This window comes from Bradysia coprophila (assembly GCF_014529535.1).
Source record: "Bradysia coprophila strain Holo2 chromosome X unlocalized genomic scaffold, BU_Bcop_v1 contig_20, whole genome shotgun sequence".
Taxonomy (NCBI): Eukaryota; Metazoa; Arthropoda; class Insecta; order Diptera; family Sciaridae; genus Bradysia; species Bradysia coprophila.
The window spans coordinates 1,295,546-1,321,387 of NW_023503307.1; the positions used below are offsets into that span (position 1 = coordinate 1,295,546).

General features: G+C 34.3%; 1 protein-coding gene across 3 annotated transcripts; it reads right to left on the reverse strand.

The window, feature by feature from the left end:
• Positions 1–1,452: 1,452 nt before the first annotated feature.
• On the reverse strand, positions 1,453–25,842 carry LOC119068811. Of its 3 annotated transcripts, none has more exons than XM_037172586.1 (10): positions 25,646–25,842; positions 21,268–22,157; positions 10,525–10,749; positions 10,198–10,451; positions 9,928–10,106; positions 9,526–9,684; positions 7,210–7,321; positions 2,799–2,924; positions 2,556–2,731; positions 1,453–1,929 (listed from the first exon to the last, which is right to left on the reverse strand). In XM_037172586.1, the coding sequence occupies exons 2-10, from the start codon at positions 21,743–21,745 to the stop codon at positions 1,788–1,790; spliced, it is 1,851 nt and encodes a 616-aa protein (XP_037028481.1). In that variant the 5' UTR covers positions 21,746–22,157; positions 25,646–25,842; the 3' UTR covers positions 1,453–1,787. The 3 variants fall into 3 exon arrangements, with proteins under 3 accessions (XP_037028481.1, XP_037028479.1, XP_037028480.1); XM_037172584.1 differs by having other exon boundaries at positions 9,922–10,106; XM_037172585.1 differs by having other exon boundaries at positions 9,922–10,106; positions 25,641–25,842.

The following is a 25,842-nucleotide window of genomic DNA, read 5'->3' on the forward strand; positions in this document are numbered from 1 at the left end:
CGCCCTAGGATACTTTTACTCATCTGGATATGAGATATCAAAAATTTGTCGATTCGTAAAATAAAATAAATAAATTGCTGTGATTGGTTGTATTCAAAAGTATGTGTAAAGTTCGTGGAATGCTTGCGTTAAACTAATTTCACGCAAAGTAACGAAAAATCTTAATTCCAGTGTGGTTTCCCTTTCACAAAACGTAACAAAAAGGCGATTCCAGTGAATTTTCCTCTTCACAAAATGTTGTTCGAGATTGTAGTTTTCCTTTTACAAAATGTAAGGAAAAGACTCAACTTCAGAGGATTTTCAACTTTTACAAATAGTAACGAAAAAGCATTATTCCAGAGGATTTTCCCTTTTACAAAACGTAACGAAAAGGCTAATAGAATGATTTCCCTTTAATTTTTCTCTTTACATTTTTAAAACACAGATCGAGTGTGCACTTTCCCTCTTATAAAATAACTAAACTTGAATGAAACCTAGGACGGGTTATTTAAGGCAGCTTTGCTGCCGTCTCGCGTCAGTCTCACTGTAAGCTTTCGATTTACTGATTCGAAGTGACTATTTGCACCCGGGTGCAAATAGCATCTTCCCATGTTTATTTAGACACTTGGGGAGTTATTTCATGAGCCGAAGGCGAATGTTATAACTCCAAGTGTCTAAATAAACATTTGGACAGAGGTGAATACGCTATTTTATCTACCGACGGCGAAATAATAGCACTTTTTCACTGCTATCATTTCACCTAGATAGATAAAGTATCTTAGTTAGATGAACATGTTTTTATAAATCTAAGTCCAGATACTTTATACCTAGGACCAAAAAAAAGTGTGATTTTTTCTCCGTGATGAAGTATACTATTTCTTCCTGGCACCGAAATCCGATTTCATGGTATCCACCATAATTCGACCAAATTTCCCGGAAATAATTTTGGGATCACTGTTACAGTTCAGTAAGAATTTTTTTTTATATTTCCTACAAAAGATCTCGATTCGCTTCCCATTGTATGAAGTTATTTTTATCATCTAATCATTTTAATTCCTGGCTCCCGTTCCCTTCCCGCTCATTTCTCGATTACTAGTAATTTTCCTTCTTTTCTCCTTTTCACTATTTCCTTCCGCTGGGCCGGTTACATTTCCCGATATTCGCTTTTTCGACAAATACACGGCATGCAACAAACAGACAAATTTAAAAAGATGATTTTCAATCAATACTTGTACGAAACACAAGGACTGTTGGTCATAGGACCTCTCCGTCAGTTGCGACGCAACATCGAATTTTAAATTTTCTCCATTTTCCTGAAGAATTTTTCCCACTTTGTCCAAATACTCAATTATATTATGTCAATAATGAAACAAATTCTTCACAGATGAAATCAAAATATTTTTATTTTATTTTTTTCATTTCTACCCTTTTGATTTCGCTGACTGGATCTAAAATATCCAACCCTATTTTTACCCCATTACAATTATTTTATTGATCAATGACTCTGAAACTACATTTCTATGTTTAAATTGTTCAATAAACAAAATTTCTTTAAAAAATAAAATAAATAAATAAATAAAGTCAACCGTTCACATACATCATACACATTCCAATGCAAAATAAATTAAATAAATTAAATTTCTTCCTCTCTCGCGCCCTTTATCTTTCTCTCTTTCGCACACTATATCTCTCTTAACAACTACAATACATAAACTTGCAGAGAGATGATAACACATGGCGTTATTTCCGCCCGCAGGGGACACCATCTGTTATCCACTCTCTGGTAAACGTGTTAACTAATGCTCCATTTACTCCATTCGAATCTGACACAATTTGAAAAATTCCTGGCAATCCTTCTGGTCTTGGCCATCTCTAGCTGCTTGAACGTATCGATAAAAGCGAATGACCGCTGGATTTGTGGAATCCGGACGTCGTAGTTCAGATGTGTCGCTGTAACATTATTTTTTAAATTAATTTTTTAAAGTTATTTAATGCGTCAACATAACAAAAACTTGTACAAATATGGCTTTGGTATTGCTGATCTTAAGATGGCATAATGTGTAAACTTAGAAATTGAATTTGCTTTGAATTTAACAAATAGAACATTAAGATTAAGAACAATGTTAATCGGACGGCATATGAAGTGTTGAGACTCCATAGTGAACACAAAATATACAGTGGAGGTCACTGTAATTAAGATATGAATTTGTTTCAGCTGATCCACTCACCTAATCACAACAGCAATTACGTTTGTATGAGTCGACCAGCTGAGAAACAGCTGAAGCAAATTCCTATCTAAATTTCAGTGACGTCCACTGCAAGCAGAAAATATGTTTTGAATTTTCGACCACCGGTGTACGATAACGGTTACAATAGAATTGACATCTATACAGCAAGAAATTCATTGTCTCTGTGACAAAAAAAGGATTTCGCATTTCGATGGTAGTTTACTATCCACACGTTCGTTTAAGTCGATTTAATCCAATACACACGACAGCCCTTCGAGCTAAATTTGTTCTAATTTTTATAAACATCGTTCCAACTGTTAACTGTTAACACGAAAAAACTGTTCTTACCGACTCAATTCAGCCGATATGAAATTGCTGTGCGGACTATATTTGGCTGGATTCTTGTACATACTGCAGACAAGTCGTTCTCTGCATGGCTCCTCAATTATATTTAATTGTAAGAAAATTTTGTCGATCTTAGCCAAAATCGGAGAGTAAAATGGATCCACATAAGCGGAGACACTCTGCAATAGAAAAGCGTAAAATGAAGATCATCAATCGATTATATCAGTAAAGTATAAAAACACTTACACTAGTAGTGTCCTGAACGAATGGTTGTTGTTGCAGTATTTTCTGTTGTTGAGCCACTAACTTCTGTTCGGCTTGAATTCTCATTGCTTCTTTTTGTTGTGCTTGTAGTCTCTGTGCTTCATGCGCCTAAAATCATAAACGACATGTGATTAACGTTTTGATTGGAGGATAGGTCATTTAAATTTGGGCATTTCATCGGTTTCTCTTCATGAAAGATCAATTTTGGGGCTTTCCATGCCAATCAAAATCATAATTTAAAATAAGACACAAACGATCGTGTATACAACGTGATCAATGAATGTGGTAAAAATGAATACAACAATCATTGAACAGCAATGACTTGAAACTGTTGTTTTTTTTTTGTAGGTATATTTCTTTGCATGTTATTTTTTGCCGATCTCGATTTGCTACTTTTTAACGAGAGAACATGGAAGAAATTGTGAATGATATGTAAGTGAATTGTGCTGGTCAACGGTCATTGTGATCATTCAGTAAATGTTCAGGTGAAATTAAAAAAAAGGAATTCAAGAGAAAGAATTTGCAATTAAATTAACGCTGAACCAAAATGTGGGTTAACAATCAAGAATAAAAAAAAAATCTTCTCTCGTGAGCAGATGAGATGTTAAATTGTTTATCAGAATGTTTGGAAATAAACTTTTCATGACTAAATTAACCGTCATGTATTGAATATTGAAACGAATTATCAGAATTATCTTATACCGATGGCTCAGCTATTTTATCAGGTCTGGTAAGAGACAATAATCATTGTAAGATCCTGAGTAATATACTAATATTTTACCTCAACATGGTTTCTGGGAATGTTTCGATCTAAGATACAAATGCAATGCATTTCATAATTTTTTGATTTTTTTTTAATTTCACGGCCATCGCAACAGTTACAAAGGGACAACAAATCTGAGAAGGTTGCATGTAGCGAACCATAAGCGAAAAGAAAAAAGACTTTAAAATATAAACAGTTCGGCATTTTGTTCAGATTTAGTTCTGCTCAGATTTGTTGCTTGATTTATCATCCAACATGATTGTACGTACGTATCGAGTAGTTTTCCTCACAAATTTATTTATTCCAAATTTTACTGACTGCACATCGGGAAAATGTGTCGTTACTTCATTACATAAATATATGTGCGACGGCTAGTACAACCATAGAGGTAGACTACCTAGAGGAATTATGACCCGAAATTCATTGAAAAATTATATCACACACACACTACTAACACGAAAACGTAAACTTTGCTTTGCTTTTGACGTTATGAGTCCCTTTACTTTTGACATTAAGAGTCCCTTTACTTTTGACATTATGAGACCCTTTTAACTGTCTGTACACGAAGCTGTCACACACACATTTAAATATCATTTTTCATTTTAATTTGTCAGTTTGTTCTATTGAGAGGGCCATTGAATACAACTTTGCTTAAAAATGATTACATTTTGACCGGCGCTTATATCTAATCATACAAGAGCGTTAAAACTCATTTTCGCAACAAGTGACGAAAAGTAGGACTTTCCATTGCCTTTATTGCGGAAAACGTTGTATACAACTCGTTGATAAATAGTTTTAAGCACACGATGTGTATTGTCACACTCGGCCAGTCAAACTCTAAACATCTAGTGCCTAAAAAAGCATTTATCAACGAGTTGTATAAATAACTATTCCCATGAGATTATTGAGAAAACCTAACGTAATTGTGTGTTGCATTTTGTCATGTATTGTGTTATAGGAGCCCTTTAGTTCCAAGCACGTGCGTATACTACTTATCCTTCATCCACTCCTAATTCATGCCAAACGTACGCTTAGAAATTTGAATTTCGAGATAATCAGTGGATGAACAAATGAATTGATAAATTCAACGAACTCAATATTTACACCGATTTTCTCTTTACTTTCCATGAATATTCCGAAGAAAAATAGTTATTTACGTATCTGTTGTGGACGAAGTGGTAGCCCGAACGAAGTAAGTAAAACAATTGAGGTGTGACGAACTTTTTGGACTAAAATTTAAGAAGTGTGCCACCATCTGCTTTAAATACCATCGCAACATATTCAGAAAACTACAAATGCCAGCCTTGTACTCCATAGAATTAAAATCGATAATAAAACATCTCTGACCGCGACAGATTATTTGCCGATTATTGGAAAAATACGAACAATTGCGAACATAAAGGTAAAATTAGATTACACAGATATAACAATCAATGAGTCAGACAAATATGGGCACTCTGAAGAAATGGCATGCACAATAAGGATATGAAACGTCTTAGCTGTCGTCTCACAATCACCAGAAACGGAAATTCGAAACTAAACGTATTGTTTTCATCATGTAAACGTTCGTGGTCAGCAATTAAGGCCGCGGTTTTGAAGACTACAATTGGCGTCACAGGGCAATAAAATGAATGGACTCGTAAAATTTGTATGCAAAGTGAAATGTATAATATCCATCCATAGAAGTGAAATAATATTTCGTTCGTATACAACGAATATGATGCGTGTTTCTTTTATTAGAAATCATAGAGAAATGGTATACGTACGTTCGGTAAAAGCATAACGATTATATTGTTACAACCTTGACCATATAGCGAGGTGTTAACAAAATGTTAAAATTGAATTAAATATTCATGTCATTCGGGGCCAATATGGAATCCATTGTAATGTCAAAATTTTTTATACGATCATCGACACAATAACACACTTGGAACGAATTAAATTTTGTTTTTGTAATGAAAAAAAAAACTTGTGCGTTTTATGAAAGAAAGCAAAAATTCTTTTTTTTTGAAATTTATATTTATTGCTAATCAAGTTTGTTTTTCTCTCTTCCATTCATGAATCATATGATGAATAATAATAGTGATCGCTCGAAAATAATCTTTTAAACATTTAAAAGCAAACATGAAATGAAAAGAAAAATTAAATTTTTTTCAGAATTAAAAATATTTTTTTTTTGTAATAATTTTCACATATATTTTGACTACAAATAAACTTTTGTGCTTAAATGTCTTTATACGATTGAGACATGAACATAAAAGTAAATTTTAAACAATAGAATAAAAGAAAGAGTTGATCTATAAATCAAAAATGCATTTTAAACAACAAAGCAAAACCAGAAGAAAAGAAAAGAAAAACGAAAACTTCAATCAAGTTCTTACGCACATTATTTATAACCGGAAAGCTTTATTAGCATTTCCGACATGCACGTAACGCTATCGTTTGTAAGTTGAGAGTATAATATTAATAAACATTATAGACTGTGCATCAAAAAGCTATCATTTCAATATAATAGTCACATCACAAGTCGAGCATTTTGCTGTTTGGCTCGTTTCTTTCTTCTCATTTTTTTTGTTTCGCTTTTTAATAATATATAAAATATGGATTTGGATTATGATTGGTTGCATTAATGTGGTTATCGTTGTCTTTGAATGTTACAAGTTGTTGATAATTCTTTTTGTATTTTTCTTGTTCAATTGAAATGGGTCAGTAGAGCTTATAAGGTACAGACAAATTGTACGTATTCATACACAAAAAAAGTACGTGCTTCGGTGTAGGCATAACCAAACCACGTAATACGTTTACATTTTATGAATGCCTCAAATAGTTTTTAATAATCATTTGTATATCCAAGACATCAGGCTGTGTGTAATTTGCATAGTTTTATTGATTTAACCGACATTGGAATGTAACGATTTCTGTTTAGTTCATTTCTTTTACTTCTCACACACAGGCACTGACAGGTGCAGGCTGAAAATGCCTTACGATATTATATAGCGAATTTACACTAAATGTTTTTAGAAGCTTTGATTATCGAAATCGAATTGAATCGGAGAAGTGTTACTTCTTCCAAACAAAAAAAATGAGAGAAACATAAAAACGGGCACCTCCTCTTTGTGGCTTTGTGAAATATTCCGTTAGGACGTTATTGTACAAAACACATTAAAAATATACATTTACGACCCGACTGACCAAAGATTTTTTTTTAAATAAAAATGAAACCGCGCGATAAAATTGTTGGTCTGTAGACATACATATGACATCAATTAGAATTTTAGTTGTGAAAACCCCAACGAAATCAATTTGATTGAACCGTTGGACATTTTAATGACTAAAATGAACCACTTTTGCTAAACTGTGGGACTGCATACAATTATCAATTTTAGCAAATCAACTTTCCAGGAATAGGCCCTGGTACTAGACAGTGTGTAGATTTAGTAGTCGTGGGTCCTGCGTAATTTAATTTTGCAAATCTATTTTAAGACGCTCTAATTGATACCAGCACCCAATTTGAATTTTCATTACCACCGTCTTTTCGGGCACTTCGTTCTGTCTTATGTGCAACTAGTCATTGAGATTTACCCATGATTTACCAATTTAGAATATTCAAAGTGATTTCAATCTACTTACCAACTTATCAATTTGAATTGCGTTGTACTGCACTGGAGCATTCTTCGGCGCTACTTTTACCGGGGTGTATACTGGACTATTGTACTGACCAATTTGATCGGCTTTGTAAGTCCTGCAACATAAATTAAAATTTAGACTGACATTTAATGGAAAAAGAGACAATCGAAATGGTGTGCAAGGTGGTGTGACTGATCGACTTATTAATTGGAAACAGGCCACGGCTAAGCAAAAAAAATGTTAGTAAGACATTCTATAGAATCGTACATAATTTATAGAAATTAATTGTTCACTCACTAGAATATACTTGAAGATGTGTGGAAAATAAAAGCTTTCGATTCAATGAACAAGGAAAAAGAAAATGTTCGTTTATATTTACAATTGACTGACGAAAGCCGAGAACTCACATGCATATCAGTCCCCTCATATGGCCACGGTTAGAAACAAATGTCCAAAATTAAACTACCCATTACGGAAAACATTTGTTCGACGAATTTTTTGTTTGACTTTTGACAGAGTCCCTACGAGAGTGAGCCTAGCATAAGGACTTAAAAAATCTAAAAATAAAAAATTTATTGCGAGGCTTGTCGTGACGAAAATTTGAGCTGTCTGGCAACACCGTCCTTTCAATAAAAAAATTGAAATGAAATTACTTTTGATTTACTAGCCAACACGGAATTCGATTCCGTAATTGAGTTCAGTTACCGTGGTCCGGTCGGTAAAGCGCTCGATTCATATGTTATTATCGATTTGCAGAAGCGTGTCTCAACACAATCATTGAATCTGTTACGTCTTTTGTTGAAAACATGACCTAACGTTTGATATCAAATCTTTTACTTCAATATTATATACAAACATTTTGCCAAGATTCAAGGCCCTCATTGAGTCGTTGTTGTCGATAACAAATAATTTCTAGCAGGTTCGGTTCAGTACTGTTTCTGTATTATCTTTAAAAATCCCAAGAGTTTGCGTTATCGGATCCGATATGGAATGGGTCAATATGGAATGAAAACAAAATTTTCTTAATGTAAAGAAACCCTCACTTAGAATGAAACCCTTGTTGAGACTGAAATTCACATCCTCAAAAATGTGGGTCAAAAACATGATTTCCATAAAGTAGGAACTATTCGGTTTGCAATGACGGCGAAAGAAAGGTACGGTTTTCATCTTTTGGTGCAACAACACCATATCAAAATAAAAATAAAATCTAAAAAGGTAGGTAAGAATGGAATATACGATTAATAATAGTCTATTATTGTCAGAGTTTTACAGCATTACACTGTTGAATCAATGATCTCCGAGCGCGATAAAACACTTTTTTTTAGAAAATGAAATAATAATAAAGCTCCGGTCAATCAACCACATTGTGATTATCAATTTGTAAATTGTCGTTTAAAGGTTAAGTACTGTGCATTATGATATTAAAAAAATCCACTTTCTTTCACATCATTAAACAAATTTCTATGAGGCGAGTGAACAAATTTCACTCTCAAAACCTGACTTCTATCACTTTTCTTCGACAGATAAGATCTAATGTACCATAACATGCTTCCGGTCAGTGAATTTGTTGATCATTGATCGGTGCTACTGTGTTGTATGATGAAAACAAATAAAACGAATTGTTCATACGAAAATCTATCATTTTACATTGAAATGTAATGTATTTGATAAAAGCAAGAGAATTGATAAAAGAGCTGAGAATTAGCAAATTTCCTTTAAAAATCCTCCGTATTATTTCAGGACTTTTTTTTGGATTTTAATTCTGAAAATTGCAAAAAAATTCCTAAAAAATCGAGGGGAATTTTTTGTGGAATTTTTGGAATGAAATGGAAATATTGGAATTTCGAATGAAAATTGAGTTGAATATTTAGAATTGTTGGGCTGATGAATACGTGGCTGACCTTGACTCCACCTCAGTTTAATTTCCCAATGTTTTATTTTCATTTTTGTTTTGATATTATCAATTCTGAAACCGTGCAATTTTTGGAATTGAACGAATTCGAATTTTTTCCACAATTTTTCAGACTCAAAATTCCAGAAATTAAACCCTGTCCTTTATACAATCGATATACAAAATTTTGCTTTACATTCGAAATAAATTTTCAACAGCGACTATTTTCAAGAAAACGTTTTCATATATTCGTACAATTGGACAATCTTCTAAATAAAATAATAATTTTGAGAAACCGTTTTTTAGAAAATATGTCGTGGTCATAAAGCCCAAACATTTATGGCCTCTAAAATCGCAATAGAACGCCGCCATTCCTGTCGGTCTAAATAAAAAATATTTGAAATTCAATCACATAATATATCACTTACCGCATCGGTGCATCCCTTATTAAAGGATTATTATTGTTGCTATGACTAGCAGAAGATGGCATTGTTGTACCTAGACCCCACGAATTTATTTCATTTACATCATCTAATTTGGGCTTAAAGGTATGAACTTGTGCATTTCTATGAACATCACTAATATACCTGTGAGATAAAATAATTGTAAACAATGTAAAACATACAATTTAACATATTTAACACTACAAAGCACAATAATGATTCGCTTGTAAATATGCTTGCAAAAAATAACAGAAAACATTTTTCTCTACTCAACAAAAAAAAACAACAAATTGTGCACATAGTTCAATTCGCAAACATTTTACTTTTCTAACAACAAAAACACATTTAACATTTCATAACAAAAAAAAAGAATTTGCTCACTCTGACCCTAGGCCTGGACCGGACGGTTCCCAGTCATGTCCATAATTTGTGTTTATTGATGTCCCATGTAAATATTCGGACGGATGACCTTTCGGTGGACTTGTGTAAATCAATTCCGGGCCGTGGTGGTCATGATGGTCATGATGATGATCGTGATGTGGTTCATTGTACCAAGGTGGCACCACCTGAGGCGATAGCATTTTCGAAGAAATAATTTTTTTTCTCGTTACATATGATGAGTCCATTGCCCTGTTTGTTAATAAAAATTGTACTAACCGTATGTAGGTGACTGATGTGATGCTGATGGTGATGAAATTTAGTGTCATGATAGTTTTTATGATAATACGAACATAATTTGAATATGTTTGCGAGCGCTGGGAACAGAAATAGCACAAATTTCAAAACCAATTTTTTGGCTGTTGTTACACCAACGATCAACGGTAAAATCCATAAAACTTTTATTTTAATTAATTTTATCACTAAAACGATGGCCAAAAACGATAACAGAAGCTTGTTTCGGAAGAATTTTTCTGCAAATTTTAAATTGTAGAAAGAATGTTACAAATCAAGTGTGTAATGTCGGAACGGGCGAGCTGCACTTACTTATTTTCTTTAAGAAAATTCTACCGGTCGCTTTAACACTACGTGCTTCGTTGGGTATTAGTTCTATCTTTACTAAAGCTCCATTTCCTTCGAAGGATCGTGGAGAGATTCGAAGTGTTGAACTGTCGAATAAAATGCTGGGCATGTTAAGTTCGATGTCATGTGTCATCAGAAATTGAACGCCCTTTCCTGATAAGGCGTCAGTCACCTCTTCGATTGGTGTTGCTGAAATAAATTTAATGAATCGAATTATAAATGATTTATTCGATGCTACAACTACAGCTTCGAGCTTATTTACGGAAATATCAACTACATCATACAAAATACCGTGACCTTTCACACAATCAGTCAAACGACTAGACAAACCGAGAGACAAGTTAGGTAATCTTGTAACTATACCTGGTGATAAACAAATCATTGTTCTCTTAATTGTTAGGAAGCAAATTGTCGTTCTATTCAATCTTTTGACTGTATGCTTTTAGCGAACAAACGAATTCTAAATCTATAGCACACTATTATAGTCTTTGTGCGGTTGAATTAATGGTTCAATATGGAAATGACTTACAAACGTACTCATTAAAAAAAATCATTTGAATCGTATGTTAAGTCGTTCATCCCATTTTAAACACACCGACGATTTCTTGTTTTGCTTTTTTATAGTGTTTTAAATAAATTGGTTTGTGGTTTCTCGTGATTTGTTCGAATTTGTTATGACTCGATTCGATGTGGAAATAAAAACCACGCGCCACTAATTGAGAAAGTACAGTGCAATATTGAATAATAAATTCGTTTTTTTTTTCATTTGATATTTTTGCGGTTAATAAAAGAATGAACAATTTGTTGATTCGGATTAAAAATTGGGTTTATTATGTGTTTATTGTAGGGCTAAATATAAAGCAACAGTGAATACTAGGGAGTCCAAAGATAAACCATCCCTTGAGGCCTAATCTTAATACTGTCACCGATTCGAAAATTAAATGAATTTTATCAAGGAAGAAACAGTTATTTATGCAGCCGAATATTTAATGATTCATTAGGCATTAGATGTGTAGAATGTTACGCGTAGCATTAATCGTTGTATGTGTTTTCCTCAGTAGAGACCAAGGTTCTGAAAGAACAGGTTAAGACAACCTTGAGTTGATCACGAAGGCGGCGACCTACAAATTGCATCAACGGCTGCGAAGTTTATATGAAAAATGCAACTTAACAAAAACAAAGTTCTGAATTTTCCAATAAAATATCTTCAAGTTCATTTCTCAAAATATCTGTAGTGAGTAGTCGGAATCCATTCAAGTCTTACTTACTTGGGTCCCTGGTCACTCATGAATTACCGGTAACGAAAAAGCAGATGAACTAGCAAGACTAGCTTCAAGCACTCATTTCACCGGTCCCGAACCAGAGACCGCAGTATCACTTTCTACTCTAGAACGAATAACGTCGAACTGGAAAGCTAAAAAATTCAAGAATTATTGGAATTCTTTGAACACTGCGCGACAAGCCAGAAACTCAATCAAAATAAACAACAAAAACGGTAAGTATCTCTTATCGCTCAACAGAACTAATATAAAAAGACTAACAAGCGTTCTAACAGGTCATAATACTTTGAAAAAACATCTTCACACGATAGGTATATCGACTGACCCGTACTGTGATATGTGATATTGAAAAAACAGAACACTTCATCTGTCATTTTTTTTTTTTTTTTTATTGCAAGTATATTTATTTTAAATGCGACAAAAAAGACTGCTCACAATTATGGCGCAGCCGGTAAAACATCGATCTTTTCTCAAAAATTAAAAACTACAGTAAATAAATATCATCGATCTTCTTCTTCCCTAATGTTCCCAAAATACAAGCAGCGTTACCACGTTGAATTGCGATGGAAATTCTTTGCAGAAGGTATTCTTTTGATTTTACCTCACCCGTTGCCTTTTTCATTAAAGAGCCCAATTTATCAATAAATTTCTTCGTTTCCGGGCCCATGCAACCTAAAGTCTCGAAAGCAAGTGGGGTTAGCAAATAGTTTTGTTTCAAAGAAACGTAATGGTTATGCTTATGTCTCTCTGCTTTTTCAGCAATGGACCGTGCTTTCTTTGATGAATCATTAATATATGATGCAGCCATGGTATCCCGGACGGTAACATCCCACAAGAGTGATCTTCCATGACTCCATGGTATCAAAGTCATACCGTCAGGTCTTTTACCATCATCTCTTGAAATACCTGGAGGCTGTACTATATTTGGAACACCTGCACTAGAGAAAGCATAAGCGAATATGTTATTCATAATATCATGTCTAACGTATTTTCCTTCTGCGCATTTCACACAAGATAAACCATGCAATCCATCTTTTTCGACTGTTTTACCGCAAAGACATTTATGTTCCTCACATATTTGAGTGCCTAATCGAAGACCAACAGCAATTCTAGCAGAATTGTTATCCAGTAGTAATCCTAATTGACTCGATGGGATCACTTGCAACCACTTTGAAGATTCTTTAGTCGATGATGCAAGTAGTCTGGCACGAGTTTTCAGGTCACCATTTTCAAACAATTCATTAAATTGATTTTTGATCTTCGGGATGTCCCAATTCTTTTGTTCCTTTTTAAGAGTATCGTTTTCTGGAACGAATTCTTGAGGAATTTCATTAATTAATTGTACAATCTGTTCATCAATTACTCGTAAATCAAATCTTTGAAGAATCACGCCACACAAATCTGATGAAGAAAAGACTGACGACAAGTAGGCCGGTATTGCTAAATCCTCAACTTTTCTAATACCCATACCTCCGAAAGACAATGGAAGCGACGCTTGATCCCAAGAAAGGCCTTCTACCCTATTATTAGTAATCGACTCCAAAGCTGACCTAAAAACTTCGTCAACAGACCTCAGCTTATCCGGAAGCAAGTAAGCTCTAGAAGCGCGCATCAAATAACTGAACCTACAACTGCTCAAAGATTTCCTAAAAACACACAAAGCAGGATGTACGTCCATCAACTTTAATCGATCACACATCAATTTGATTGATTCAACCTTAGACGAAAACATCCTCTCTAAACCTGTCTCAAACACCGGCGAGCCTAACAACTCAAGGGTAGACTCATCCACCTTCTTAATGCCCGGCAACAAAGCTGATATCTCAGCATACATACGAGCTTCTTCATCATCAGTCGCATTGATAAAGAAAACCTCGCACTTCTTAGCATTAAGCCGCAAACCTGACACCTCACAAAAAGACAAAACTCTCTGAATATCATCTAACACTACAGACAACTCATCACCTATAGTACCGTCATCCAAATACCAACCATTAAACCGAGACAAAAGAGCATGCGTCATCTTCATGATACCTATACAAAAACCTGGCGGACCTAACGGATCTCCCTGCTGAAATCCTCTCTGAGACAATAGAGGATCACCAACAAAGTACAGATTCGACACGAGCCTATACGCTTGTTGCAGCAAAGGAAACAGCTCAGGGCAAACATCCCGCACTTCACCTAACATAAACTTCCTAAACAGCATATTGAACGCATTCTCAAAATCAAGCTTAACAAGAGCCATCGGCCTATCATGATCAGCTTTACAAAACTTACGCACTGAATGAACTAAAGCCTCCGCTCCTCCCTGAATACCGTAACCAAACTGAATTGGTTTCAGCTTCTCAACCAAAGATTCCCTAACCTTAAAATTCGATATCTTTCCCGCCATACGCCTCCAAACAAGACCAACCGCTATTGGTCTTACATCTGCTTCTCCCTTATTGAGGGCAGTCAAAGAAGCACCAAAAAAAATTTTCGCAACATATTTTTCTACCTTACCCGACCTAATCACATCCATCAAAGAAGAAACAGCTTTAAGCAGACGACTCGCCGAATCGCCACAAGTAAAAGATATAAGATCTTTTAAATGCCTCGGCCGCAACCCACCAACACCTCCTGACGAACTCAAAGGAAAGCTTCTAATAGCCTTAATAACCTCATCTACCGTCGTCAAACCTAAATCAATATCCACTTTCACTTCTTCAAAAATCCCACCCGTATCCTCAGGGTGCTTAGCCCGTAACTTCACTGCCGTCTCAATCGTCTGAGGAGCCACAGACTCGTTAGAGCATAAAACTCTAATCGCACCACTAATATCTCCCTCGCTAACTTTTCTAGTAGCCGCCTTAACAACAACACTATCTTTATCCACAGATTCCTTGATCCTAAAGGAATTCCCTTTAGTTTCCAAAACATTATTCAACGTATCATTAACATTGACACAATCTTTGAAAACCTTCAGATTAGACCTAATCACATTAACCCCATCAGTTCCCTTAGACTTACTACCCAGAACAATAAACGGAAACGCAATCAACCTCATCCAAGAATCAACGTCATTCTTCATCACTAAATCCTGAATCACCCTAGTTAGTTCCTGACATACAACAGTTCTAACAGACTTTTGTATCACACGTGTCAAAGGAACCGATAACCTACACTGATTAAGCAGCAATCCAAACTCTTGCAAAACCGTCGAAATATCAGTTTTCACAGAAGAGTCAGCACAACCACTTTCACTATCTACAGGGACAGAGCAAACCACATCCTCAACACTAACACGCTTATGCACCCTCATGTGAATGCTCAGACCACGACTATTTTTAGCCAAAAATCCGCACACATCACATGATACTCTATCTACATCATCCTCTTCTAAGTATACCCCAGTACTATCTTTAGGCCTCTCTTTACACTTCCTACCAATACGTCGTCGGCCTAATTTACCATTCCCATCCTCAGTCAATCATTGTCCAGCGTATATCAAACCAAGAGCATCACATCTAGGCTCGTATACAATCAATTACAAATCAATTTGGAGTATTGCTCCAACAGAAATCCTTAAATTCATAAACAAGTCTAAGAGAATTTAAGTAACTGTGGGGAAGCTCAACAGGCCCATCTGAGGCTTAGGTGCAGGTTATTTTCCACCCACTTCTTCTATCTATCTATCTGTAGTGAGTGCGTTTATAAAATTTGGTGCCATCCGTCTTCGTGGTTGTCTTAACTTGTTCTTTCAGAACTTTGGTATAGACAACGAAAGTTTTACTTTTCGTCAATGAATTGAGAAAGGCAACGGAAAGTCCGATTTTTCGTCACTTGTTGCGAAAAAAACAATTTCACTCAATGGCGAAAAGTAAAATATTCATTGTCTTGTTTATTGAGAAAGGGTACAGTTACACTCAAAATTTTCTCCAATGTAAATTGGAAAACCTCGGCCATTTTTAAAGACTACTAGACTTTATAAAAGAATAGTTTTAATGTCGTACTTAGTACAGCCGAATCATTTTGTGTGGCTTGTAGAACCAAAATTTCAACAAAGAATTCTTTTCATGCGAAAAATGATATCTGTTGAAACTCGATGATATAGTGGTTATTTATGGCATCGAGTGCATAGGACTTTATTAGGCTCTAGATATTTAATTATTACACGAGACCGCAGGAAAATTTGAACCAGTGCTGAAAAAACAACATTTCAAAACCTGGTGCACACGATGCTTTCTGCATGCTGAGTGTTACAATAGACGACAAAACTAAAAAAATATGACTATACAGAAATAACTCCATCAGTACATTCCGGAAATTAAAGTGTAGTGAGTTACAAAATATGTCGTAAAATTGTGACGCTCGGGTAATTTATGCCATCGAGCGATGCTTTTTTAGGCACTTATCGACAAAGGCTGTTAGCCGAGTTGCATACAACGGTTTTCTCAAAAAAGCCAACGAAAATTTTTCTTTTCATCACTAAGTTAAGAATTATTATTATGGATGTCTTGAAAATCCTTATTTTCCAAGAATCTTGCGTTACATCCTATGGAAATTTGGGCTGACATTTCAGTCAAATCTGAATCAAATCTTTACATAAAGATTCCATGAGTCATCCTCCTTTATGACTCATAAATGCTGACTGTTTGAGAACCATTCAAGACTTTCTCGAAAATCAAATGTCAAAGCTAGGATCATGAGTTTCTTGATATTTTGATATCGAAGTGATATAATTAAAACCAGAAACTAAGACTAGACCTGCAACGACCCTCTGACAAAATTACCAATTCTAAAATCAAATTTAAAAAATTGATTGATCGCTAATTAGTTTTTGTATTGCGTGGCCTCTTTCTGCATTAAAATTTCAACTCTACACCACATAGTTCATCGTGTACCAATGCAAAAGTGCTACAGATCTCTTTAAACATATTCAACAACAATAGGTGTATCGTATACCAATGCTATGTTGATTTTCAACAACTCATTTATAAAACAAATTTGCAACAGTGAGTGTTTTCCTATTATATACAATACGTTTGCTATAATACTTAAAATATGTTGCGTACATCTCATTGAATATTCTCTTTTCAAAATAAAATCAACGAGCAATGCAATTCTTGAAAACATTGAAATAGAATTTCTCCAAAACAAAATTGTAAAACTTTTACTAGATCATTGATTGAGGTTAACTTGTTTTCATTTTTTATTTGTTTGTGTTGCACACAATTCAAGTGAAGTATACGATTATTTAAGGTATGCACGGCTGCGGCATTTTTTTACATTTTTTTTGTTTATGAAGATTATGAAGATGACGCATGCTGCATTATTTAAGTGTTGCTAATTTTGCATATATGCATTTCGTTAAGCATTTCAATATGAGCGATGACCAAATAGTAAATGATTATATGGAAATATCGATTGGAGAGGATACCGTTACCGGTTTTGCCTTCAATCTTTCGCTGAAGAATTATGCATTGGACTATGCAACACATAAAATGTGAATGTAATGGACTAACTGTTATATCGCATTGAGCTCAAGTTATCAAACAATTGAATGATTGTATTCAACAAATTTGTATGATAAATCGATTGCGAGTCGGTCAATTAACCATTTTGGAGATCGACTTGTTCCCTCGAGGAACGTCAAAAAATTTGCTTGACTTAATGTACTTGATGCACAACAAAAACATTTTTCTTTGGTCATTCTGCCTCCTTTATAAAAAGTTTTCCGGTTGTTTTGTGTCACTTTAATTGTACTAATCCAGTTAACCTGAAAACAGTTACATATACTTTGACGGACAATCGATATTCTTAGTAATAGTACATTACTATACCAGTGAAGCCCTCGGATACTTTTACTCATCTGGATACGAGATATCAAATTATTTCACGTGTAAAGTATGGCGTTTTACTTTACGAGCGAGGGAAAGGGTCGTCACTAGTGAGGGAAAGGCCACATTACCTCACCAGTAAAGTAAAGTATTTTTCCAAAAAGATAGAAATTTACAAAAACTGTTTGAAAAGGCGAATTTTTGGTGTCCATATTTTGACTATAGTTAGCGATTAATCAGACCACCATATGGTCTGATATGGTTAAGTAACAACAACGTGTGTGAGAAACGGAAAAAATTGACTTTGTAAATCAATGTTACAAGAGTAGTTATTTGTTTACCGATGGAAGAAAATGTTAAATTAAAAAAAAGCGAATCGCTCGAGATGGAATTTCTTTCTAGAGTGAGCGTGAGTGATACAAACACATCAATTTGTTACACATCTTTTCAAAACAAAAATAAAATGACAGTTCGGGGCAGAAAATTTCTTTTTTTCCATCAGGAAAACAAGAGTGGAAAACGTCATTTTCTCATGGCCTTTGAGTGGGGAAAATAAGGTTGTTCATGCTGCTGTTGCACGTATGAAAAGTCTGCATTCAATGCATAGTATCACGGAATAGTAGACAGTGACAGAAAGGGCTCATTTGAAGAACGACATCTAATTCATAAGTAAGCTTGGATTTTGGAGAGTGAGCGAAAATGTTTACAGTTAGCAAATTACAGATGATAATTTATCTCAGTATAGTACCAAGCAAGCACCAAGTTTAAACTTAAGCAGCTCATGCTAATAATTGATGCTAATAAATTTGCACAGCACTGCTCCGCTGAGAGTTATTGGTCATTTTATATAAAATCAACTCTTAAGTTCATATCTAGGTCCTAATTGATTTCCGAAAAATTACCCGCTCTCGCCTGCTTACCTTACGTGTTAGCAGTGCCTATTTTTAACTTCCGAAAATTCGCTAGTTTTTCGGGCACGTTTTGTCAGTTCCTCTAAAATGACAATAGACTGAGGTTCGTCCGTTGTTATTATGGATTTTTTAGTTATTTTCTATGGTTTTGATCTTAAACGATTACATTGGGATGATATTTTATGAGATTAAACAGACACCAAGATTCAGGAATTTTTAAAAATTTTCAATATAATTTTTTACAAAAGACCCTGCGCTTATTTCTGATACGAGGGTTGCCTTTTATATTTCTGGCCTAGGGCACTTCTAGTGTTTTCATATGCTTGTCACTGTGCTAGCAGATAACGTTGGACCTTTTTAGGAAGAACTACATTTATGAGAGCCATGAGATGTTCTTCGATCTAGTCACAGGACCCCTTCTGACAGAGGTCTTCACTTGATTGGGTATTTTGGGCAAAATGTGTAGCTCCTGTAAAGGGCTTCTGTGACTAGACCAAAGACACTTTTTGTTGTCATTGTGGGAGTTTGCCCTACAAAGGTCCAACGTTGTCTGCTTACACAGTAACTAGCACAGGAAAAAGCTAGAACTGCCCTAGGCCAGAAATATAAAAGGCAACCCTCGTACAGTATAAACAAAGCGTTGCTCCTAACTTATGATAAAAGGTTTATCAAACTTAACTATTGAACTTTCCATAAACATTTTCTCAATCTAAAGATTGTTTTGATATACAAATATTACTATCAGCTTCATTTACTGCTGCTAGAACAGAAAGTCTTTTCTTAAATTCAAGCGTTGGGTACGGGCCCACTCTATAATTCTACTATCAATATTTTTGTAAAAAATATTGACACGATTTTTGAATCAAAGCCACTATTGCGAAAGATAGATTCTAAAGAAAAAAAAAATGTGACTGCGATCATAAGTATCACATAGACAGTTTCATTACAGAACCCCCGAAATTTCATTTTTAGAGATCGGCAAAAAAAAATTGAATGAAATCGATCAAAATGCTATACTTTTGCACAGTAGATAACTCCGACACGATTCTTTTCATTAACTACGTAAAGTATATTCGCAACGATTGAAAAGAATAACGAAAACGTGTTAGACATAAATGCTAATAAGAAAACGACAGCTTCAAGAGAAATAGAACAATATTTCATTGGTTATGCAACGGATGTATAACGAATGGAAAATGCAAATAAATTTCATTTCTTTCGATTCATTTTCTGTGACATAAATAATGTGAGTTGCACGCACATACGCTGCATTTCACTCAAAAAAAATATCTGAACAACGACAGTTTGCAAGACAAACTAAACAGAGGAATTATACTCAACGGATGGATAGATTTATTGGACGTTCATCATATGGAAAACGACATTCTCACATTCTTGGTAACACATAAAATTCCTGTGGTATGTACATACAACATTAAAATTTACAAGCCGACCATGCAGCGGCATGTGATATAAATTGGTAGCTTGACCTTTTCATGTAAGTCTTCGATCTCAGAAATTAAAATTATTGTTCGACTGATATGTACCACTACGTTATACAACCCTAATATCATCCGGTAATCCGGTTGATGAATTCGGATGTTTTGAAATGCCATCGTTTTTCTGATCAATCTATCAATTAGCATAGTTCTAATGAAAGATGCCTAAGCATCACCAAGCCATGGTTGGCATTCCGTCAAGGCCTATTTCTGGAATTAAATCCTTATAGAATTTTTAAAAAAAATGTCAGGAACTTTTCAGCTACAATCGGATAAGTAGATATATTGATCTTACTAGGACTTAGTTGGGTTGCGCTGTACACTCGAAGAAAAGGAAACAATTTTCAGATTCGTAAATTTCGTTTCTAATCAACTACAAATCTATCTATTTAACAAAAGAAGTCGTAGATTTTATGCCTTTTTGTTCGATACGTGCCGGTGATTTGGTGCGAAATACCAAAACATAGAGCTCTTGAGATTTTGAAAGGAAATATGTGGATTACAATTATAAACCTCAATAACTCCCGAATCAGAGAACGTGACCACATTTCATTGAATTTATTACATTCCAACACCAACAAAATCACTCGACGGTAATGGATTATAATTATGTGTTGGAGATTGTTCTTAAAAGCGTTTCGCAACAATTAAATTTGGTTCACACGCCAATTCCAAAAAGGTATCTAATCTGAATCGGGAAATGCAGAATCATTTAGTGGGTTAATTACGAAATGAAAGTGATGAGAACAGATCTATCCAAGCCGTAATTTATATGCTTTAAACAAAAGATGAAACAAAAATGAAAAGATGACAATGAAATTCTCCAAAAAAAATGTGTTTACGGAATAAATTTGGTCTTTCATTGCGTGCGTTGTCTGTTGTATGTATCGAGCATAAATCAATTTCGCTGATTCTCCATCCCATCTCACATTATGTTATATATTATAAATGGCAAACGGCAAAATATGATTTAATTTTCACTTCTTCCGTGAAAATATTATTAAATTGTTATACAAATAGCTTTCTTTTACATCTATATGCAAGCGCGTCATAATATATGCTCAGCCAACAAAACATCAAACCCATATAGGTATAATATAAAAATACATTTAACGTAAAACACGAACAGAGAGAAAAAGAAGAATAAATCAAACAAGATGATACACATAAAAGAATTTAATAAAAATTGTTATACCTGATCTTGCTTCTTCATCCGGTATCTCGTTTTCTTTCATGAAGTGGTCATTAGCCTCTTTGGTGTATTTGTAAAGGTCGACCTTATTTTTCAAAAATTTAAAGCTGCTGGTCACATTGACATCTTCTAAATCTAAAGCACTGTTGAGGTAGCTATGGACATTCTTTTGGAAACACGCGAAAGACGGCTTCCGCAAACAATCTTTTATCAATCCGTCCCATAATTCATTGTCTGTCGAAAATAATAGCGTATCATTTTCGCCGATACTATTTTGCACACTGGAATTCCGATTCACGATTTCGGTTGTATAATGAATATTCGGCGGTATGGGTGTGGTTGACAGATTTTTATTTACATCACTCGGACACACCGAATCAATATTGAACACTAGCACAATTGCGATTAGCACAATATTTAGCTCAATGTTTGTCCTACTGACCATTTTAAATAAATACGAGAGACCTGTTCTTCGCCTCATGTTGCGATGTTTAAACTCGTTGGTGTATAATGCAATACTATTTTGTGATTATAGCATCGGCGGTAAAATGGTTGTTTAAGTGTTTTCGGATTGATGCTGAAATTTGCTAGTGTTTATTAACTTTATAGCGGACCAATGTTCTTTTCGTTTGAATTCATTACACGCGATTTTTTTTAATATTTATTTGTTATTTTTATTAAATTGCTGTGTACTGTGTAGCACACCACTTGTTGTTATTATTTATACCATTAATTGTCACATAGGATCACTTATTTTACACATAATTTTCCTTTCTGAATGACACATTGGTATGAGTAATGTCCACTAAATCGACCACACCAATTATCTCAATGGATGGTAATTCACGTTTTAATATTTTCGATTTGCTTTTTGTTGGTTTTTTTTCTCACGTCTGAAATGTCGGTAAAAATGAAATTGTTAATAAATTTAGAAAGGCTTGTTAAACTGTCATTGGATCAATTTTTATTTATTATATGTTCGGTTTTTAGACATTAGATTTTTGACTGTTTGCATCCAATTAAGCTACTCTACATTTCGATAACCAGAATTTTGGGCGTACATATTTTTCCCTGGCTTTATATACACAACGCGTAAATGCATTTATCAAACTGCACCTGTCTCTGTTCATTAAGCCTGTTGAAAATTCGGTTTGTTGATCAATTACTAGTTTCATAACTCGGCCAATGATTCTTGTTGCTGCCGCATTGAAAGAAATTAAGATTAGAAATTTAATAGAAATAATGAGACCTTCATTCTGACTGTTTACGAAAAAATTTCTTTTTCTTTTTTATTGTAGGCAGACTTCACAAAGACGTCATGTGATATGTAGATATCGATGGCAAGTGTGAAAAACGGTGCAGGTAGAACCGAGTAATTAAATTTAAAAATTCATTAGATAGATTATTGGAGCATACTCGTGTGAATATATACTTGTTCGGTGTTTGAAATAATTATCGTTCGTCGCAAACTGTGAACGAACTGAACGAGCTAAAACTGAAAATTAACTGATACAATGGGGATAAAAATGAATTTGGCACAATGGTTTGATTGAAAGTAAGGATGCCATTTCTTATGTTTTAAGTAACCTTTGATCGATATACTTGTACTTCTTTAGTTTTACTTTGCGTTTTGTTATTTATGAGACAGCCTTAGGTAGAGAAGAGATAATCATTTGATTGAACTGATGACTATTCACCTAGTGGCATAATTTTGGCCAAGACATTTTTTAAATCATATTTTACAATGAAGCCATGATGGCTCATTTTTGTGTCGCATGTCCTCTTCAGAATGTAAACGTTTTATGCAACACGAATTGTATGCTGGCATATTATCGCACACGAGGTCTTGGCTTCGTCTCGGATTGGCAATGCCTTCGAAAATTCCTCCTATATATATAAAAAAAAGTTTTCCTCGTGGTATAATAAGGCGGTATAGGCTTGCTGGTATTTTGTTACTCCTAATTATTTTAAAACGAGTGTTGCTGAAAAACCTTTATTTTTACCAGTTTTTTTTGTCTACAAGTAGACTATGTAACAAACTTCCGGTAAGCACATACACCGCCTCATTATGCCACAAAGAATACGTGAAATTCTTGTTGGAGATATAGGAGTAGTGTATGGGGGTGAGAGAGGGTACTTTTGAGAAACATTCTAATGAGAATATCGTGAACTGGGCAATTTCAAAGCTGCGTTTGTTTACTCTTATCAATATTCACTCTAAGTTTTCAGCTCAATTACGGCGTTAATTATAAAAAATGTAGAAGACAAAATGATCTAGTTTTTTGTACATTTCCATGTGTATTATTTCTTCTGGACCATATTCAAGCACAAGCATGTCTAAAAAATCTGCTTTTGAATGTGAAATTCTTCAATTTTCGGAAGGTATTAGTTTCATTGAACCGTTTTCTTCATTTTCATATTTTAAGACAGAAGTCACAAATTTTTGCAAACTAATTCCATATATGTTCATGTTAACTGTACCGCATCTGGGGAAATGACACCATTTCTTCATTGCTCATTCAAAAGGGGGAAAAGTCGCCACTCTCGTGTTTTACGTGTCAGTTTTAATGATAGAAAAATATGAAAACTTGGTTTTCTCTAGAGAAGTGTCGGGTTAAAAGTGATCGATTCCTACCCAAAATTATAGGTGGAAACTTCTTAAAAAAAAAGCTGTACCATTACTATGTGACTTTGTATAAAGCTCAGAGTTAAGTTGAATTGAGGAATTATATGGCCCTAGACGAAAATTGATCATACTGCTGGTCAATGCAGCTCCAGTATCTCTTCAAAGAAAAACATGTCCCCTACCGTCTAAGTACAGAATAAAAACTGTCAAAGACTCCTTGTGAAGGTAAACACCATCAATGTCACGTTTCTAGAATATGTAAGAAACCATTGACTGTGACTGCTAGTACCACGCTCATTCTTACCATCCCAAATTTTTAAAGACATCGATAGTAATTGTTACGATAAAAACTACTGAGCTTACAATATGGTACAGTGTGATGGTCGGAAAAGTGAAAAAATTACTTTGGTTTTGTGGAGAATTTCACTAAAGATGTCTAAAATGATTTTGTCTCATTCAGTCAAATGTTGTCATTTTTAGATAAATTTCGAAAGCCAACCAAATTGTAAAACGATTTGATTCTAGTTCGAAAAGATTTTCTTCCTCAACATCTAGTTAAAACAATCGAAACACCTAGTGTCGTCAAACCTACATCAAATGTCTGAATTTCAAACTAGTGCATATTAATCCTATGAACGTTCGAATCTTAAAGTGTTTAAGTTATTCAGTTTAAGTTAGAATATTAGTTACGGGACGGAAACAAACATGTAAACATTTTTGTGGACACTATGAAAATCTCCCTTGGTTGAAAGTCGCATTCCGTTAATGATTTTTCAATTCAGGTGAATGAGGTGTGGTAGATAATCGGAAAAAAGTCACCCATTTTTGACGATAATCACTAATTTTTAATGAGAAAATTGACATCTCTCTCTCTCTCTCTTTTCAGTGATTGTACAGTGTACAATGTACACGATGTCTGTTACCACAATAATATCGGTTAAACATAAATTGAATGAAAAAAACGTTAACATAGAAACATACATTACTTTTACATCTTTAATTCGAAAAGAACCAACAAGAATGTTTGGTTTGAAAACTTGTTTCCAGCCACAGAAATAATTACAGTCTACCATCCGCAGCTCTTTCATCAATTAATAGAGGACACAAAGTCATATAATCCATTGCCGAAAAAAAACCGAAAGATTTTTTTCTGAACATATTTCTTTCGAAGAAGAACCGGCTTTCTCATGAATGACGACAGTGAAAACCAACGCAAAATAAAAATTTTGTATTTAAAAGTTAAACGAGAAAAAAATGACGATGATTGTAAACAGAATCGCAAAACCAAAATATTTGAAGATTCAATATGATTTTTTCTGCTGTTTTTAGGTCAGTTCATTCTATGGAAGTGTTACTTTCATTTATTATGCAGAATATATCGGAAAAATGTTGGTCTGTTCACAAGTGAACGAGAGAATAATATAGATAGCTATGTGGTTATGAATGTGTTAAATGAATTGCTCCAAAAACAATCTTGCTTATTAAATTATGGTTTTTATGATCATATATCGATTCACTTATAAGGCAATTTGGAACAATCACTTTGTCATGATCTTACGTCAAAACGAAATTAGAAATCGAATTCCAATGAATGAATAAAGAGATTTCTCTTTAATCAAATATTGAACCAACAGTTAATGATGAATCGGAAATTGTTTGATCGGTTGCCGGAATCAAAAATTTTTAATATTTTTGCCGCACTAGAATTTCAAAAACAAAATCTTTCTTTAAGAAAAAACAAAATTTTTACCACACCAAACAAATCACTATATTGTCAAAGCATTTAAAACACCACCATTTAACACAAATAATCCGTGGTACGGAAACACGTACGTAACGAGATACACAAAAAAATATATTTTTACTATGAATTTTTATACGAAGAGCTTCGCGTTATAATTCTATGGTTAAAGTTGTCTCTTCCAGCGAACGTGTGTATTCGCTTCAATGGT